Source organism: Fringilla coelebs (genome assembly GCF_963513975.1).
Source record: "Fringilla coelebs genome assembly, chromosome: 16".
Classification (NCBI taxonomy): Eukaryota; Metazoa; Chordata; class Aves; order Passeriformes; family Fringillidae; genus Fringilla; species Fringilla coelebs.
In genome coordinates, this window is record NC_140042.1 from 13,456,930 (window position 1) to 13,475,847 (window position 18,918).

Consider the following 18,918-nt stretch of genomic DNA (forward strand, 5'->3'; position numbering starts at 1 on the left):
GCACACACATGCAGGGGTGGGTTTCACACTCAGTGCTACCAGTACCTGAAAAACGATCGGGGCAGGGACTGCCGCTTTCTCAGGGAGCTCCTGCCCCCCCGGTGCCCACGGGCGGGCAGGGTCTGACTCCTCTGAAACCGAACCTGTCTGCTGCAAAGAAAAGAGAGCTGAGGGGAAGGAACCTCCAGGGCTGTGGAGAGGAGCAGCCGCTGCATCCCCTTCCATAGCCCCATGGGCAGCAGTGGTGCCCCACTGCATGTGACAGTGGCCTCCAGCTGAGAGCACGACCTAAGAGGAACAACCAAGCTCAAGCCAACACAGCAGCAGCATCTTTGAACCCAGGAGGCTGCTGAATTCTCTTGGTGCACCTGTGATGTGTGTCTCACGTTGCTCTGGAAGGTACCAGGAGTAGTGCCATCCCCCTCAGCTCCCCCTGTGAGACTTGCCTTCTTCAGCCCAGACACTCAGCTACAGATTCCACAGCTGGCTTTGGACACCAGTGTGAAACCATGGAGGTGTCAGCAGGCTGAGATATGATCTGCTTAGAGCCAGGTGACTGGTGCCCTGACAGGATCTTGCCTAGTGCACAAGTCTATCTGTGGTACATCTGCTGATTTGCATGGACATCTCAGACACCCTGGAAGACTGGAAATGGTGTTACATGCTTTCATATGAATCACTCCCATGCCTTGTTCTGGACTACACAGGCTTGACTTTATGTTCACAGTTGATCTGCGTCCACCAGGGAAGATGGTATGGAGTCCTGCTGCAGTTTCACATTCTGTGCATTCTGAGGGCTGTGTTAAGCAGAAGACTTGGCAGTCAGCCTTCCTGGACTCACAAAACAAATCCCAAAACACAACTTAGGGATGTATGGTCTGCATTCTCCACTGTATTCCTAGCTCTGCTAAATGGAAAACAGGGATTTAGGCCTTGATACTTTCCATTTCCCTGGCCTTGTTTCTGATCCACTCATTTCATGCTTTTATTACCAGTGTTGTGTAATGTGTGCATCTCCTGCAGTTCTGCTCCTTGTTAAATCCTTCCCAAAGTAAATTTGTCACAGTAGCACCAAAGCAGTTCACAGTTCCTCACTCCCCTACATACAAACTGCACGTTGTGAGGACTTCTGGGACAGGTCAGCCAGGTCCTTCTACCCAATACTTCTTGTCAAGGCTGCCACAGCACCCTCCCAGGATACCCCCTCATCCTTGACGTGCTCTTGCCTAGCTGTCCTGGCAAGGAACACGTCAGGAGCAGGGAGGCAAGGGAAGAGGCAGTGTAGGTGTGCAAGGACAGCCTCAGCAGGCCCAGAGGCTGCCCACAGCCCTGAAAAGAGCAGATGCTGCTTCACAGGCTCAGCCCTCCCAACCTCACAAGAAGCAGGATCAGAGTGGGCTGATGCAGGAGAGCTTCAGCACCAAGGCAGCTGGGGAAGGTCTGAGGCAAAGGAAAACAGTGTGTGGGAGATCTCCCAGAGCTGGAAAGCTGCTCCTTTGTGAGTGGGCGAAGCCTGGCTGGCTGAAAGTACCCCTGACCCCCGGAGCTCCAGGGATGCTCCTGGGATCCAGGCAGGCCTGACACACTGCCAGAGACAGAAAAGAGCCATCTCAGGAGAGAAGCTGGGAGAGCCACTCCCTCTGGGCAAACTGGGAGCATCCAGCTCTGTGTGGCCATGTGTCAAGAGTCTCATAATGACAACCCTTTGCAGGAGTGGGACACAGGACCAGAGCAGCCTCTCCCTGCTCTCCGCCACCCCTCAGAGCCATGTCAATGAGCCAGTGCTAAGAGCCAAGCTGCTGAGAGCCCTGCACAGCTCCAATGGGCTTCTGCCTCCCCCAGCAACCATGTGCTCTCAGACACTGCACCAAAGCACGCCCAGCACACCCCATCTACAGTCACAGCTAAACATCAGGGCCTGACACATCCTGTTACAGAGAAACAGCCCCCCAGGGCATGGGGGCAGCCAAAATCTGTCCGTAAGTGGGAAATACCATTCATTGTCCCGGTCACCAGCATCTTCCTCCCAGGACTCGTCTCCTCACGTGCTACAGACAGGCTGTACAGCACCACTGGGCTTCTACACTGGGGACCAACCTGCACCCACCCTTCCACACCTCACAAGGTAATGAGGGACTCAACCCAACCCTGCAGTGACAGGCAAGGGGATGAGCAGGCAATCCCGAATCCCCAGCTCCAGGATGGCAGAAGGCACTGCAGCAGGCTCCAGGAGCTCGGTGCCTCACCTCTTGATGGTCTGGGTGATGGAGGTCTGGCGCTGCAGCACGGCTCTCCTGGCGGGGTCGTGCGGCAGGGACGGCACGCGGCTGTTGTCGGCCGGCATGCTCACGCTCCGCAGGAACGCCTGGCGCCGCGTCGGCTGCGAGGGAAGGCAGGGAGTCAGAGTTCTGGGATGGGCACGTCAGCAATTCAACATGGACTGCCTGAGCTCCTGCAGCACATCCTCCTGGCTGCTGTCTGCCCAAATCACACTCTCCTAGACTGCTCCACAAGGGCAAGAGAATAGGCCACTCCACAAGGTCAAGAGAAGCGCAGTCGGTGGGATTTGCTCCTTAAGTGGCTCTGGAGCTGCACTAAAAGCCTGTGAGAGCTGTGGGTGGCTCTGCAGTTGCTGCCTGGTGCAGCCTAAGCAAGCTGGGTAAAGCTTTGTTCATAGCCTAACTGCCTGGGCACACTCACATGTCATGGCTAAACGTCACCTACCAAATGTGACACAACTCACCACGCTGTTCTCAGCTCCTGCCTCCCCAGGAATACACTTTTATCAGCTCAGCAGAGACACCATGTCCCATTTGTACAGGGCAGGCTGAGCAGACTGCTCCTCTGGCAAGCGAAGCTCTGATCGATCCTCTGGTCAGACACTGTCTCTGCCTCTAGACTACTTCAGCCTCTCTAGCCCAGAAAGCTAATGATTTCCACTTATATTAACAGTTTTGCTATCTTTTATGTAGATACTCAGGTTGTAAGTCAGAGGAGCACACAATGCACTCTTATCCTGACAGCCTGGGCTGTGCAGAGAGCATCACCTCCACCAGCTTCCATTATAAGCAGAGTGTCCCTCCAGGTGCCCAGCTGGATTTAGAGATTCCAGATAATGCAAGATCCATCAGAGCCTTAAATAATTGATCCAGAAGGTTTCAGCCTGCACTGGTAAAACCCTAAACTCCACTTCTAATCCCTACAGACTGACCCCCAAACTCTTTCCTTCCAAGGGAAGACCAGAACCAAGATTCATCTGCCAGGAGCCGTCCCGTCAGTGAAGTGCATTTGAGTCCCTGGATCACAGAATGATGTAGAGGACAGTTCTTGCTGTTCCGAGTGCAATAGAAGTTCTCTCTTAAGACAAGCTTGTCCTCTCTCTTAAGACAAGCCCCCTCCAGGGAAGCTGTGTAACCCTCCATTTCTCTAATGACTAAACTTTTTTTCACATAAGTGACTGAACCCGGGCCCTGTACACAGCCATGGAGCTCTGGCTCTGCCTTCAGTGCACAGAGTCTCTGTTCCTGCAGCAAGGCCACACAAGCAGCCACCATTCATACCCAGGTCTCACCCCTACAGCAGTTTTTAATACCTTGTAGCAGGTATTCCTGATACTCTCCCTATCCCCAGCACAAATGAGGGTGTTTGACTCTCATGCTTTGCACTGCTCCTATTAACCTATCACCTCATCTCCACTTCAGCACTCCTCAGTGCTGCGTATTTCTCATCCCACATGGTCCTCTTATGCTCCTCCTGCTGCTAACATCTTTGTGTTGCCAGTAACTGTTCTTTGCTGTTACTGATGAAAGTCTGTCATTACCTTGGCTATTCACAAGTCAGATTCATACCCTGCTCATTTCAGCACAAGCTCCAGCACTTCCAGGCTCTCATGCTTGTTGGGAGACCTTCAGTCCTCCAGTCCCCTTAAGAAATGCTTGTTTGAATACCTCACTCTCATGTCCCAGCCAAGACGCTTCTCACAATGCCCACATCCAAACACTCACATCCACTGATGTGAGCACATCAGCCACCCACCCTCATCCCTCCCACATCCCCTTCAAGGGGAGTTAATTACTGCTCATAAATTTACTCAAAGGCTCTGCCCCTTCTTATGTGGCCTCACGACCTGCCACCACACACTGCCTTTCCCCAAGCCAGGACTGATGGGGATCCCAGGCACAGGGATGCTCCCTGCACACCCCTCCCCAGCTCCACAAACCCTCCCCCCTGTACCTGCACGGGCTGGGGGGGATCCTCTGGCACAGGCAAGGGCACTGGCACCGGGATGTCCAGTTTTAACCATGGTGGCTTCTTGCGCTGTAAGCTGCTCGTGCTGTCGTGCCTTGCCTCCGACATCGTCCCACGCTTGTCCTCAGGCCTAGGAGAGGGGAGACACCAGAGTCAGGAGGGAATCTGGCTCATCCCTCACAGCCCATGCTGGCAGGGTGAGCAGAGGGTTCTCCTCCCTGCTGTGACTGATGGGCCCCAAGCCCCACGTGGGATGAATTCCCAAAGTGCCTCATGAGGGCTCAGGGCTCACAGCTTGTGCCCACACTGCTCATTCAGCACCTGACACTCAGAGGACACAGAGCCTCGAGCCAGATACAGACACTGCAGTCACAAGCTGAAGTCGCCTCCCATGAAGATTTTTGCTGAAACTACTGTGAGATCCAGATTCCTTAAGAACAAGCCATGAATTAAATCTTAATGAGATCTGGATCCAGACCAACCTGCTAAGTAACTGAAGTATCAAAAGCCACTGACCTCCCTCTAAACCCAGCTTGTGACTTGCCAACACCCTTTTTTGCCCACCCGAAGCCAAGCACACACTTCCCAATTCACCCACCACTTAGCAATTAACAAGTGGCCATTTCTCATCGCTGTTTCTAATCTCTTTTAAATGTAGTGATTTTCTAGAAACACAGCACAGTGCACAGAGCAATACCAGTATAGCATGAACATTAGAGAACTGGCACTAATCCTGAACTAAGAGTGGTTTTCATACATAAATAATAATGATATGGTATTTAAATAAAAACCGCTGTGTAATCCGAACGCCGCAGTGAGCAGAGTGACTCGCTGTCATCTTGCCCGCTCTGCTGCAGTTTTGCCCTCCTGTTAGGGATCACAGGAATCTTTCAGGCTGGCAGAGCACACACTTCACTGTGCATACTCAGAGAAACAATTCAGAAAACAGATTTCACTGGAGGCAGATCAGCTCAGATGCCTCCACGGGTACTTTCCAGCTTAAATTACAATACAAGTTTGTATTTCTTCCTCTCCTATCACACACACAACTTCAAGTGAACAGTGGGAAGCATGTGTGCTGAGTGGGACAACAGATTCCGTTCCCTCCGGGCTCTCTCCTTGCATGGACCTAGCCTGGCCTCTGGCCCTTAGCCACAGGGGACAGAAATAATCAAGCAGCCCAGCCTCTTCACCACAGTGGACAGATGGAATAACCAACCAGTTAAATCAGCAGGCACACAGGTTTGACAGAGAGTAGGAGAAAAACTCTGTTGGAATTAAAACTTAGTGCTCTTACAGTGTAAACACAGCTCATTTATTTTAAATGCAGAGTGAGTTTAACACATAAGATTCTTCCTTGAGAGGCCAACTCCTAGGCCAGGACCAGAGGGATCTCCACCCTCAGAGACATTTGGCACGCAACAAAACAAGGCCCTGAGCTGCCTGAATTATCCCAGCCTTGCAGTCAACCTGCCAGTCAACCTGCACGGGTCCCTCCCAACCTAAATTAGGCACTGGCTCTCTGAAACGTGCGCTGCCTCGCAGGGCATTGCCACCATCTTCCCACAGCTCCCTGCAGCTGCTCTGGAAAGGGAGCTACACACACCATTGCAAAAGATACCAGGCAGGGGGGAAATAGGTCAACAAATGGGAGTGGGGGATGATCTGGATTGGGTTAGAAGAGAATCTCATCTAAAAGGAGCTGAAGGCCAGCTGCTGGTTCAGTCGCCGGGCTGGGCCGGCTGCCAGGAGCGCTGTGCTCAGCTGAGCCAGAACGACAGAAAGGGAGGACTCAGCTGTAGGTGGATGAAGGTTGGGTTTCAGCAAATACCACAGGCCCCCAAAAGTCTGGGAATTCATGATCTAGCCTGTACAGACATGCCCTTCATACATGCACCACAGTCCTGCTGCACAGATGCAGCACTGTGCATGAGAGGGATACAAATCCTTCCTTCCCTCCCTGCTGAGCTGCAGGGGTGGCTAAATACAACTGTTCAACTTCCTGTAAGATAGCAGTGAGAGTATTAGGGGAACTCCTGCCTGTGCTTGGTATGAGTAAATCTGCTATGAGACACGACTTACGGCAAGGTCTTGCAAATTTGTCTTCATGGTGAGGTCAGAAAGCAAAGCAAATTTCTCATACCTGAAATACTCCAGCAAAGAGCTTCAGCATTTAGCTCTGAGGATCACAAACACCACATGTCCTCAAGGTGTCCTAATAAGAGACCAGCCAAGAGAGACAGAGCCACCACGCTGGCACAACCAAACACAATCTATTTCACACAACTCAGGAGCCTCCTTCCTGAGCCTTCAAGGGCAATTTCAGAGCCTCCAAAGTAGCAACTCTGCTTTTTCCAGCCCCTCACCACTGAGCCAACATCACCCAACATCCTTCCTGTCTACCTACAGAGCTGCCTTTGTGAGCAGGAGCTCTGGGTGTAAAGAATACAAACGTGCAGGATTTGCAGCTCTATCAATCAGTGAGGCCAGGCCAGGAAGGCAGAGGATGAATCACGCCTGTATTGCCCGAAAGTTGCTGCAATAACGTGAAACCCTGTGAAAGACTTCTGATTAAATCTGTTTTGAGTTTCCCCTCCTAAATTGCCACAGACCACAGACAGTGATGTCCACGTATCTTCACTGGCTTCCCTGCCACCTTTGCAGACTTGCTCATGGGATCTCCAGGGTGTACACACCTGCCAAAGAGGACAAACACACACAGGGGTAAAGCCTATGGCCTTACAATTACCCCCAAAGTTGATTCAACTTTGTATTTTAGGCAAGGTGAATATCTCAAGATGAAATTCACGTTCTGACAGAGCAATGGATTGCTCTGCTTTCTCCCCGCTCCAGCAGTTAAAGAGCTCTTTAAGTAGCAAAGCATAAAAATGCATATATAATAATTGTCTAAATGCATTCAGTATTTAAACCCCAGGTGATTTTCCAAGGTGGCTGCAAACAGAGTATGTAGGAACAAATCCCTCTACCAGTTCACCCTTCTTTACTCACTATCAGGTTCATTTCCCAGGAAAAGAGTGCAGTGAAGGCAGAGCTGTTCAGCTTTCCCAACTCCCTGTGTGCATTTGGAGTGGCCAAAAATAAACCTTACAAACACCCAAGACTGCATCAGGCCCTGCCAGGGCAAGCACTGCAAATTCTGTATGAATAATCAGCCACAGCACAGGTCAGGCAACTGCCTCTGCCCCAGGCACAAAAAGGCCTGGGGTATGGTCATGAGAGGCAGGTCTCCAGGGGTTAACAGGGAGCCTGAATGTGGATCCAGCTGAATATACAGATATATAGACCAGAGGAATATCAGTGCATAGCTGTGTGCACAGATGTCCAGCAACGTGGTCCAACAGCCCTTGCATGGCAGGTAACTCCCATTAGCACTCCTGGCCCTCCCCCAACGTGCAGCTAATTTCAGCAGTGAAAGCACGTGCTGAGCTTCACACTGACCCCTTGGTTACTTTTAGAGGTCAATGTTTCAGGGTCCAGTGTCCATGTATTTCATCAGGCCAGTGGGCTTTGCTTCAAAGTTGACTGCATTGATACATATTTTGTTAGAATGGTCCCGTACCATCGATCCCAATTTCTCAGTACTGTCAAGAAGCCACCAGCAGCAGCAGGCTGGGAACACACAGAGCACAGCCATGCAGGGTCAGCTCAGTGTCCCTCTAAAGCCAGCATCTCATTTCTGAGGATGCCTGGCACAGGGTAGGAGTACGGGATCACTCAAAGGTCCTTTCTCCCAGGACAGAGCCATGGCACATGCTGTGAATAACTCACAGCCTTCTTGGGCCAGAAATATCTTTGCATGTAACAGTTCTGTATCCACCTCTATATCCATCCAATGGTTATTATTCCAGAACTTATCCAGATCATTCTTTAATCCAAGCAAACTTCTAGTATTCATAACTGCACGTGACAAAGCTCCAGAGCTGAAACACATGCTGTGTGACAAGCCTGCTCCAGCTCATCTGCAAACCTGCCATTTCCTGGGCTCACTTGCTCCTCTGTAGTTCTTGGACTAGAAGAGTGATCAGCTTTTCCCTATCCTCTTTCTCCATGCAAGTCCTGACTCCACAAATCTCTTCCATGCTCTTCCTACCATCCCCTCTTCCCATATCCACATCCAGAAGCTCAGTCCTCGTACAGGGGCTGTTTCAGACCTCTTGCCTGCGCTTGCTTAGTTTGGACTTTGTTCCACCAGCATCACAAAACTCAGGAATATGCAAATATAAGGCTGAATGAGAGGTATTTGCAAATCCAGCTTTTTCTAACTGATCAGCTGGTAGCAACATAAAAATTATTAATAATGTCCATTTCAATTAAAATAAACAAACAAAAGAAAAAACATATCAATGGCAGATAGTCTGGGAAATTCATCTTCAAAAGGTCTGTGCCAAAGCAAGGTCACAGAACCAGAATGAAAGGCAAATCCACTGTGCTGTGGGTCAGGCTAAGAAAGGGGAGAGCACATTAAATACCAAAGTTGGCACATGATCAAGGAAAGCTGCTTAGTGAAATCTACTGACCCAAAGAGCAAAGGAAGAGCTTTGTCCAAAAGCCTGAGTATGTTCCTAAAACTGACAGGCATCCTAAATACATTTAGAAGCTTACACAGTCATTTCAAAGAAAGACCATCCTTCCATTTAAACAGACAACTGAAGCTGTTGATTTCTTTTCTTCCAAAATCTCCATTTTACCAGCATTCCCATTTAAAATAAAGCTGGCTTTTTTCCCCCCAAAAAACATTTCAAACAAAAACCAAAACAAAACCCCAACTTAATTCAACACTGCCACACAAACAAACAGCATCTGCTTTTTCCACCAGCACTGCTCCTCGCCAGCACAGCGTGTGCATGCTCCTCCAGACACCCCCAGGAGTAACACACACCGGGGTTATTCCACTGCAATCTGATCACCATGCTCAGACTCCAGCTGTTTTTCTCCATTTTTCAAACCCCATCACTGCAACAATCTTATTTACAGTGCCTGCTACACAAAGTCCCAGGCGAGCCCCATGTACCTGAAGGGGTCTGGCTGAGGCACAGGAATCCAGCAAAGACACCAGGATCCTCACAGTGTTCTCCAGACAGGATGAGCCAGGGGAGCCAGAGGAGACAGCTCCTGGCTGAGCCTCTCTCTCCAGGAGGATTGCTGCTGGCACAGCAGGGAAAAGGCAGGAAGTCCAAGGAGAAGAGGAGCAGTGGGGTTTCAGTCTCGTGGCTGCCAATAAAACCATCTAGCATGGATCAGACTCAAGGAGTTCCAAACAATATCCCAAACACCAGGCGTGAGCCAGCCCTTTGAAACAGGCCAGATGGAGGGGCTGAGGGCAGGCAGGGACAGGGAAGGTGGGACAGGCCACTCTTGGGGAAAGCTGCTAAGGGCACAGCAACAGCCCTGCTTTGGCTGAGCCCACCACCACTGCCCACACCAAGAAAATACCTGAGAACTGAAACAAAGCCATCAGCACTGCCCAGGGCCCTCTCCTGCTCTCCCAGCACTGGCTGCTGAGCTGGGAAATGCTGTGAGGCTCTGCAGAGCCACAGGCTGCCACAGCAGAAGCTGGGGCTGAGCAGTCCACGCAGCTCTGAGCACAAGCCTGGCATGTCACAGAGCTGTGCAGACACAGTGCCCTTTGAGCCCTGCCCTGCAGGGAGCTGGCAGCACTGCCATTCCCACACACACCCCACTGTCCCTCTCACTGCCCTCTGCCATGCACGAGCTCTGCCTGAGTGCTGCTGGAGGCTGATGCCACTTCCAAGAGCCTGCACCAAATCACACAGGCACCAAATCACACAGGCAACAGTTCCTCAGGGCTCTCTCTGGCTTCTGCTCATGAGCAAACCCATCTGCCAGCTAGCTGCTGCCCAGGGAGCAGGCTTGCCTTACTGCACTGAGCCACTACAAGGTGTTTAACCAGTACAAACTAACCCTAATAAATTATTTCCTGTTGATCTGGCAGCCTGAAGAGTCTCAGACAATTCCAGAAAAGCCCTGTGCAACCCAGAGAGGAAGGGTAGGATCAGCCTCTTCAGAGATGGCTCAGCATGACAACAGCTCAGGTGAGACATCAAACACAGCCCTGAGCTGTCATCCCCTGCCTGTGTGAAACTGTCCTACTCCATCCCCACTGGGGATCTCACCATGAACCACTGAATTGAATGAGCTGAGAAATACCAGCTGAAACTGCCTGGTTTGGAAGAGGCCAGGCAGACCCCTAGATAGGAAAGGGGGAGCTTCACTGGGCTGGTATTTCATGAAAAGCCTTGTAGAGGGATGGTATTCAAAGAAGCACAGCAGGAGTGTAAAGCTTCAGAATCTTCAGCTGGGACCCACTTAACTTGGAAAAGGTTCAGCTGCATACAGAGACAGAGGGTTTTAAGTACAGGTAATGAAAACATCCACCAGTGAAGTCTGAATGTACGTGAGCCAATCCCATGATCAAGAAAGGAGATCTGATATCCCTTTGAACAACTGATTTTCTTGATTTTCAGAAAAACATGAAGGTTATGATGGAAATCAAACAAAAATTAGTTCCTGCTTGAACAACAGCATTAAAAGCTTTCAGAGCAGATTCACCTGGGACCTGAAGGTGTGTTGCCCTCATATAGCAGAGAAAGGAAAAACAGGAAGCCCATAAGCATCTTCTGATTTCTGTTAGTCCCCAGATCTGTAGTTGAACTCCTTCAAATACAGGTTAAAAGATGACCCCCAACTGCAACATGCAAACACTCACAAGCAACAGGCTGATCTTCAAGGTCCTTTTGTTGCAGCAGACAAAGGACAAAACAGTAACAAGAATTTGGAAACCAATGCTCAGAATTCAAGCTAAAAAGATGTCTTAAATACTTGAAAGAGATGCAAGCCAACAGAAGAAGCAGTGACCCAGCCCTGTGTGCTGCCCTCCTCCTCCTGCTGGCACCAGCATCCCCACAGCTGTTGGGTGATCCACACTGGGAACTGACCCACATGAGCTCAGCAGAGAAAATGGCTCGTTCCAGCCCCAGCTCCTTCCCACATGGCTCCACAAACACTTGTGCCAGCAGAAGGAAAGGAGAAGACACAGGAACAAACAGAGCAGCTGGAGCCAGATGATTGGACTGCTTCTCAAGGCAGTATGGTTTGAAGTAATTGTTGAAAATATGGCCAAAACACAGATTTGTAGCACTGTGGGAAGCCAACAATTATCCCAGGGAGATGGTGGGTTCAGCATCTCCAATCTTCTGAGAAGCACCCTCAGTGCAGGTTGAGTGCAACAGGAATAAAACACTGCTGTACCACCAGAGGTAGAGTGAATTTTTTTGGTGGGGTCATTAGATGGGAAAACACCCAAACCATCCACAGATTGCTCCAGAGCTGACAGCCAAGCCTCACACCCGGGCAGCTTCCACAGAGGGGCTCCCAAGGGAGGAGCTTCCCCTGCTCACCCATGGCCTGCAGCACCCCCAAGGAAGCAGGTGAAGGGAGCCAAGCAGAGCAGGCTGTGCAGAGGGGCCTTTTCCATCTCCTCAGCACGGGTGGCTCAGATGACAGAGGCAGGTCTGCAGCACCAGCCCAGCACACCCAGGGCCTGGGCAATGAGCGATCTCCAACTGCACCTTCCAGAGCAAACCCAGCCCAGAGCCATCCACAACCTACTGAGATACCAGCAAGGGCAACAGCCAGCACATAAACCAACCAACAACGAGGGGGGAGCAGTGGAAAACCTTCTGGAGCCCTTTGGCTCTTCACCCTGTTTATGTTTCTCCGTGACACACCCTGCGGCTTTGCCACCGCATCCAACAGCCACATTTCCAGCAGCCACATCCTCAAAGTCTGGTCACAGCCTGGCACTTACAAGCTCCATCAGGGCACAGCATGATGAGAGAGCTGCCAACAGCTCCAGGGATGGCACACCAAGCTCTGAGCAGCATTCCCATTCCTTAGGGAAGCCGGCAGAGCACTGCCTGGTGCTCCACAGGAGCTGTTTGCACCAAGAGATCCATTACCAGCTACCAGGGGAAGGATCATCTATGCCAGCTTGCTCCTGCACCCTGGTTGAAGGTAACCACAGCTGCCTGGTGGCTCAGTGGTGCCTGGGCTGAGCCAGCAGAGCCCCTTGGGTCCCCAGCAGCCTCAAAGCACAGTAGTCAAAGTGCTCTGCATGGCTCTGCACCTTCTTCAGGAAAGAGTGATCACAGACACTATTGCAGTGCACATTTAACTCATTTAAACGATTCCATGGGATTTCAGAGAACTCTGTTCAAGATTTATTCCCATTACTAGTGAAGCAGATGCCTGGTTAAGTTCTGACTGACCCACAAGTACCATGGGCACAGTCACTGCCTCAATTATACAGCAAGGTGAGAGTCACAAAAAGGCTCTTTTTGTGCAGCCATGACCCCACATTAGGAAAGAAAAGACAAACCCAACAAAGGTTTTATTTTCACTGAAATGTTGCAATTTGAAGGTTTTTTCCTACCAGCTCTCATATTAATCACAAGTACTGTAAGGGTTCAGGACACAAGGCAAGCTGGGAAGACACTCAGGACAAAGAAAACACTGGCTCTGGCTGATTTTGGAACAGCTGTCTGTGCACCCCGCTCAAGAGCCATTTTCTTGGTAATGTGTCTTAGTGATTACAACATTGTTCATTTAGAAAATACAATATCAATAAACAATTGATGGAAAAGCAACTCTCCTAAAAAGATCACAACAAGCCAAACCAAAAATTATGTTAGACCAAAAGCTACTCATCCTCTATAGCAAAGACTCTGGGTACTAAAAGCAGCTAAGAATCACTGTTTGTTGTGCTAAATAAAAACGTTTCAATGGCAAAAGAGATCAAAACTGCCACAAATGACAACATTTCCTATGGAAAGTTACATAAAACCACTCTGAATAGCAACCTAAAAAAAAATCTTAGAGGAAATAACAATAACAAACGCTGGAGCCACCAGAAGACAGACTTTATATTCAGGAAGGATGGAAGCCACAGAGCCACTCAGAACTGCTTTCTTGGAGTGTTCCTTTGAAACTCAGAGCATCCTCACTTCCCATCACACAGCTGCTTTCTCCAGCACCATCAAGTTCTGCTCACCTGGGCACAAGTGAGAGAATAAAAAACGCCCACAGCAGCCAAGGCCTGGGGGAGATCCTTCAAAGGACCAATTAAACAGCCAAGAATTCAGAGCAGAGCTGGTTTGGCTGCTGTCCCTCACCAATAGCTGATGCAGCCAAGGACACAGGAGAGCCACTCTGGTGCTCTGATTTCTCCCCTGGCTCGTGCTTGATGGCCAGGCACACACCATCTCCTGCTGTGTCCAACTGGAAATAGCTGCAGGAAGAGCTTGTCTTGCTCTGCAGGTGTGTGCACACCTCTGCACATTCATCGTGTGCCCAGTGCAACAACTCATTCATAATGCAAATAGAAGTAATCATAATTCTAGCTTGGTTTAGCAAAAAAAAAAAAAAAATTAAATTCTAAGTGAACCACACTTCTTCAGTCTGAGTGAATGGCACATTCTTGCCCACTGTTCTCCCTGGAACTATAGTCCCAGAACAGCCAGGGAAAAAAGGAAGGTACACTCACAGTTTTTGGTGAAACAACTCACAGTTTTCTACAGTTCACTTTAAGGCTTTGAATTTAAGCAACAGAGTAACAAATCTGCCGTGTGCTGATTGCTACAGGGCAGTAACTCCCGAAATACAGAAGCTGCATTTGTCTGAGCCCTCCAGATTTTAAAATCCAAGCACTTCTAACTTTCACTGAGCCAAAGCCAAGTAAGTGCCAGACCTGAAGGACTGTAAGTGCAGCGTCCTGTGCAGTTTCAGGATGACCTCATAGGGATTGTTCCTTTTTAAAGGAAAGCAAACCTTCAAAGCAGGGATTGCTGCTGACCAGCAGAGCAAGGGGCTGGCTCTGAGCAGAGTGGAAACAGGAAGGGGAGGAGGTGGCAAAGGTAAGCTTTCCAGAAAAGGCAAGATCAGGCATGGCTTGCTATCTCTTCTCCCCCTGGGAAGGCTCGACTGTGCCAGGGTAGTATTGTGCAATGATACCTCAGACTTCACTGAGGAGAAATTACATTTCCTTTAATAAACACTGTGCTTTAGAGATGCTCTGATTACTAAGGCAAGGTCTGTTTGTTGCTGAAGGCCCCAGAATTTAAGAACATATCCACTGCTCAGGTCTGCATCACCACACTTCCAGCATTTCTTTGGTAGGCAAAAAGGAGCTGTAATTATATTTGAAATAAATTGTTTACCTAGATAGTTGAAGAGTGCATCCAAAGGAAATTACAGCAAAAACAAGCCCTATATCAACATGACATTTGCTGTCCGTGCATCAAGTAGAGCACACAAGCAATGAAACGTGCACTCTCACAGCTCTAGGAGACTGGACCACAAAGATAAATATGAAGAATAAGCTCTCTATCTTCACCCAGTGGGAAACAGACACTGTTACTCAGAGGGATTTGAGCATAGTTTGGATGATTTGGTAAAAAACTCAGCTGCTGATTTGCTCTTTGTTGCATCATCCCAACACACATTTAAAAAAAAAAAAAAAACAACTCCTCACTCCCACAGCAGCATGGACTGAAACAAGGATGAGAGCTGTGAGCTGAAACTTCAACTGGTCCTGGACAGCAGCAAGATGGGTAGGACCAAAAAATAGGAGCAAACAGTCGGAAATCCCTCAAGTTCAACTACCAAGGATATGACAATAGGCAATCTCAGCATTTCCACTTCTCCCTGTGGAAACCTCGCTCCCAGTGGCACAGAGATTCTGCCTGGGAAAACAGAGAGGCTGGCAGGCAAGCCCTGCCCAGCTCAGGCTGCACTGCAGGGAGGGTCTCCACAACTCCATGCAAGCAGGCCTGGATGGTCTGAGCACACGTAACACACCAAATTAGCTTGGGGTTCTTCGAGGACATGGAAACAGAGCTGCCAGCATGACCATGGGAAATGCTGCCAAACAGATCCATTTCCTTCCAAGGTTAAATCTGCCTGTTGCCTGCCTAATCTCTTGGGACTAAGAGCTGCAGGGTTAATACTGTCCCTTTCACACGTGATTCTCTCAGAGGGCAGTTATTGAGCACAAGCAGAGTAAGCAACCTGGTGCCCATTCAGGTCTGCTAGTTCTGAACAAGGCAAAAAATAAACAAACAAAAAGAAAACAAAACAAAAGAACCAACCACAAGGCTAAAAAAAAACCTACCAGGGAGAGAACTACCTGCACAGCCCTGGACACCAGGGCTTCCCCTGCTCTGTAGAAAGAAACCATCTCCATCCTACCTTCCAGCAGCACTGGGGTGTTTTACCCACAACCCAGACACAAATCCCATGAAATTCAGGCTGCAGCACCCACAGCACACACTGAGATGTTTTCACACAGATCCCTGAGCAGACAGGCAACACATGCATTCTGTGGGTTCTTTAAAACTCCAACATGTACATACCCAGCAGCTGAGAGTCAACCTCACAGCAACTGCGTGAGATCTGCCCAGTTCATGTTTCCTTTCCTTCCAACTAGATGATGATAAATGTTAAACTTGGAGTCCAGCACCTCTTCAACTGAAAAGAAAGGAAACTAATCCACATCTGAGCTCAGGGAAAATGTTAAGGAAGGAATCCATCCTTGAGTTTTAAGTATTTCTATTGAAATGTGTCATATACAGGTGACAGGCTGGTGGCTGCAGGAACAGCAATTAATAGAGGTGTCATGTCAGGCCACAATTAATGTTGGAAACTCTGAGAAAGATGCATGGTCTCCACGGGGTGCCAAGGCCTCCAGAGATAGCAATGGAAGAAAGGCAGCAACCACAAGGGAAGAAGCTTATCAAAAGACCAGTCTGCTGGATAAAAGCTGCAGAGTGACAGATAAAGAAATGTCAGGATCTTCAGCTCACAGCCAGTCCTGCTTGGCAGACACATCCCCAGCAACACAGGGCTCACACAACACACCCTCTGCTCAACTTCTTGCTGGACACACTGAATGGAAGAGGAAAACAAGCTGGTAATCCTGGCCATGTTGCCCATCTCAGGCCTTCAGCACTAACCAGGCTGTTTGCACTGCAGAGAGATCCAACACACTGAAGAGAATCAAACCTTTACTAATTATATCTGAGCATGAGGGCTCTGTGCCCAGAATAAACTGTCCTATCATGCCACACTCAGCAGACCCTGCCTCTTTCAAGGGAACATGTTGGGACTTGTTGGCTACTTTCCGGGGCTGGATTCCAGAGGAACGGGACCGATGACCCCCAAAGGAATTCCTATTCCTGCCTGGCGACCTGGCGCAGCTGCAGCCCCGCCGCAGTCCCTGCCACGAAAGTGAAACGAGATGTCTGCCAAGTCCAGTGACGAGGTGCTGGCCCTCTCTGAGGGACATAATTCCTGCCTGAGGTGACACATCGGGGCCACACGGTCTCAGTACCAAGACACAGACAGGACAAGCTTGTTGGAGGTTTCTGCTGTGCTCTGCAGGCCACCAGCACTCTCCACATTCAAAGCTCATCTCCCTGGCTGAAGCCTACCCAGTACAGAGCAAGACATTCCCGAGACCAGGGCCAACCCATGGCTTTCCCCAGAACCTGAAAAGCCAGTTTGTAGGCAGATCTCTTGCAAGTGGATTGCTTAAAAAAAAAAAAAAAAAAAAAAAGGCCTGTCATGGGAAGTCCCAGAGCAGAACGAGTTTTGTGGGAGTTGCTTTTACTCTGCACAGCATCAACCTCCTTTCATGGGAACACACAGAAGCAGGAACAGCACGGACACACGTCCACATGCCAGAGCTGCTGCCTTCCTGGGGGCTCAGGACAAATGAGCACAGGGGCCAGTACAAAGCTGGGGACCTGTTCCAAATGCACAGCACCTCCTGGAAAGCTGGCAGTATCCCAGCTCAGAAATGGCACAGGCTCCCAGGAGCCTGCACACACAGGGGAGACCTGGGCTAAGCAGCAGCAGCAGCCATGAGGATTTAAGGACATGAGGGATGCAGTAGAAGGGAGAGATGATAGCTGTTATTAGAGTAACTGAGGGTTAAAAAAAAAGGCAGACAAGCCCTTTCATAAAGTCCATTTAACAATCAAAGCTTAAAGGAAGTATCTAAAGTTCACCTCTTTCTTCCAACTATATCAACCAATCTAACACGAGTCATCACCTCCTCCTGCAAACCTGCACCACTGAGATGGAACAGCTGGAGAGCAACATCCTTCATACACTGGAGTGGAAATGCAATTTTTCCACGGGTCTGCTCCCCACCTTGTCCCAAGTGGGCCATTTTTATCCCCGTGGTCACAGCCCACAGGCAGCTATTTGTCCTTGCTGCCCTATCAGCGTTACTGCAGTTAACACCCTCTGCTCCTTCCTTCATTCAGAAGCTTTGCTGCCTTGTCCCTTCCCGTTACGTGTGACTATTTTTTCCCTTTACTGCAGAATGCACTTTTCTTCCCAGAGGAAATTAGCAGGCATGGGGACAAAAACAGGAAGAAAGGAAACAACTTCCTGCTTGCTCCAAGACCCGGCTTGGAGACATCTCTGACCGGCACCGTGCAGCCCGCCACGAAGCCAACCTGCAAGAGAAGCAGCAGCCACAGAACCGAGTCGGGCACCAGGACGAGCACCAGACAAAACTCATCTGTGCTGCCACTCACCTCTCCTGAGTTACACTGGTGAAAAACACAGGGCAAAATGTACACATGGGCAACTTTGGCATTGCAGGGACGTGTGTGGCAGGATGGGGCTGCTCGCTGAGGAGCCCAAAAGGACTTGGCACTGAGGTTGAAATACTGCAAAAGCTTTGGTCTTGCTCGCGTCAGGCTGCCGTGATCCCCTTGCTTCGTGCCAGCAGAGCACAGTGTGAGAACTCAGTTGAGAGACTCGATCCGGCAAGAAAACTAACCCTAACATGTAAAAAGCCATATATTTTCCACCAGATCATCTCCCAAAGTCGCTGCCAAAGAGCGACTGGGTGCCAGCATCAGGGGAGGGACGGCTAGGAAAGCGTGGAGATGGGGTGGACTCGGATGAGCCGAAACAAGCCGCGAAGGCGCACCTCCACCTACAGCCGAAAGCACTGAGATCGCCAAGCTCCCGACATCCAAACACGGGGGTCGGGGGCAGCACCTGCCTCCGGCCACGCTCTCACCCCGCGGGCCGCCGCGGGCCGCTCCCCGCCCGGCTGAGCGACGGGGTCCCGGTGCCTCGGCGGGGCAGGAACGGCCCCCGCGGGATGCCCCTCCCGGGATGCCCCTCCCGGCCAGCCCCCCCTCGTTCCCCCGGCCCCGCACTCACCGTGCAGGCGGGCGAAGCGCAGCGGCCGCTCGGCTCGAGCCGCCCCCCAGTGCGGCTTAAGGGACCGGCGCCGCCGAGCCCGGCCCGCGGAGGGCGCGGAGACTCCTCCCCCGTGCCAGGGGCCGGCCGGGCGGGCACGCCATTCACAGCCTCGGCATGCAAATAGGAGCCGGGAGCCGAGCGGCGCTCGGCGCTGAGAGTCCCGGCGGGGAGCTGCCAGCGCCCGGGGCCGCGGGACGCCGCATCCCGCCGCGCCGCCCTGACTCACGGGGTAGGAATGCGCCGCGCCGGGCGGAAGCCACCGGCCCGCCCGCGGCCCCCGCAGCCCCCGCCTTCCCCGCTGCCTCGGCGGTGGGCAGCGCCCTTTAGCCCCGCCGCTGGCCTGGG

At 50.8% G+C, this 18,918-nt stretch overlaps 1 protein-coding gene across 4 annotated transcripts in view; it reads right to left on the minus strand.

Moving 5' to 3' along the window:
- Positions 1–18,615, minus strand: part of RHBDF1 (rhomboid 5 homolog 1) — a 35,401-nt gene extending 16,786 nt beyond the window's left edge. The window contains exons 1-4 of one of the 4 annotated variants that reach the window (XM_084216333.1): positions 18,532–18,615; positions 4,234–4,378; positions 2,247–2,380; positions 46–147 (exon numbers count right to left, since the gene is read on the minus strand). In XM_084216333.1, the coding sequence (XP_084072459.1) occupies positions 46–147; positions 2,247–2,380; positions 4,234–4,356 (359 nt within the window). In that variant the 5' untranslated portion in view covers positions 4,357–4,378; positions 18,532–18,615. Of the gene's footprint in view, positions 1–45; positions 151–2,246; positions 2,381–4,233; positions 4,408–18,531 lie in introns of those variants that run through there. The other 3 variants (XM_084216331.1, XM_084216334.1, XM_084216332.1) reach the window with 3 other exon arrangements.
- Positions 18,616–18,918: the final 303 nt, after the last annotated feature.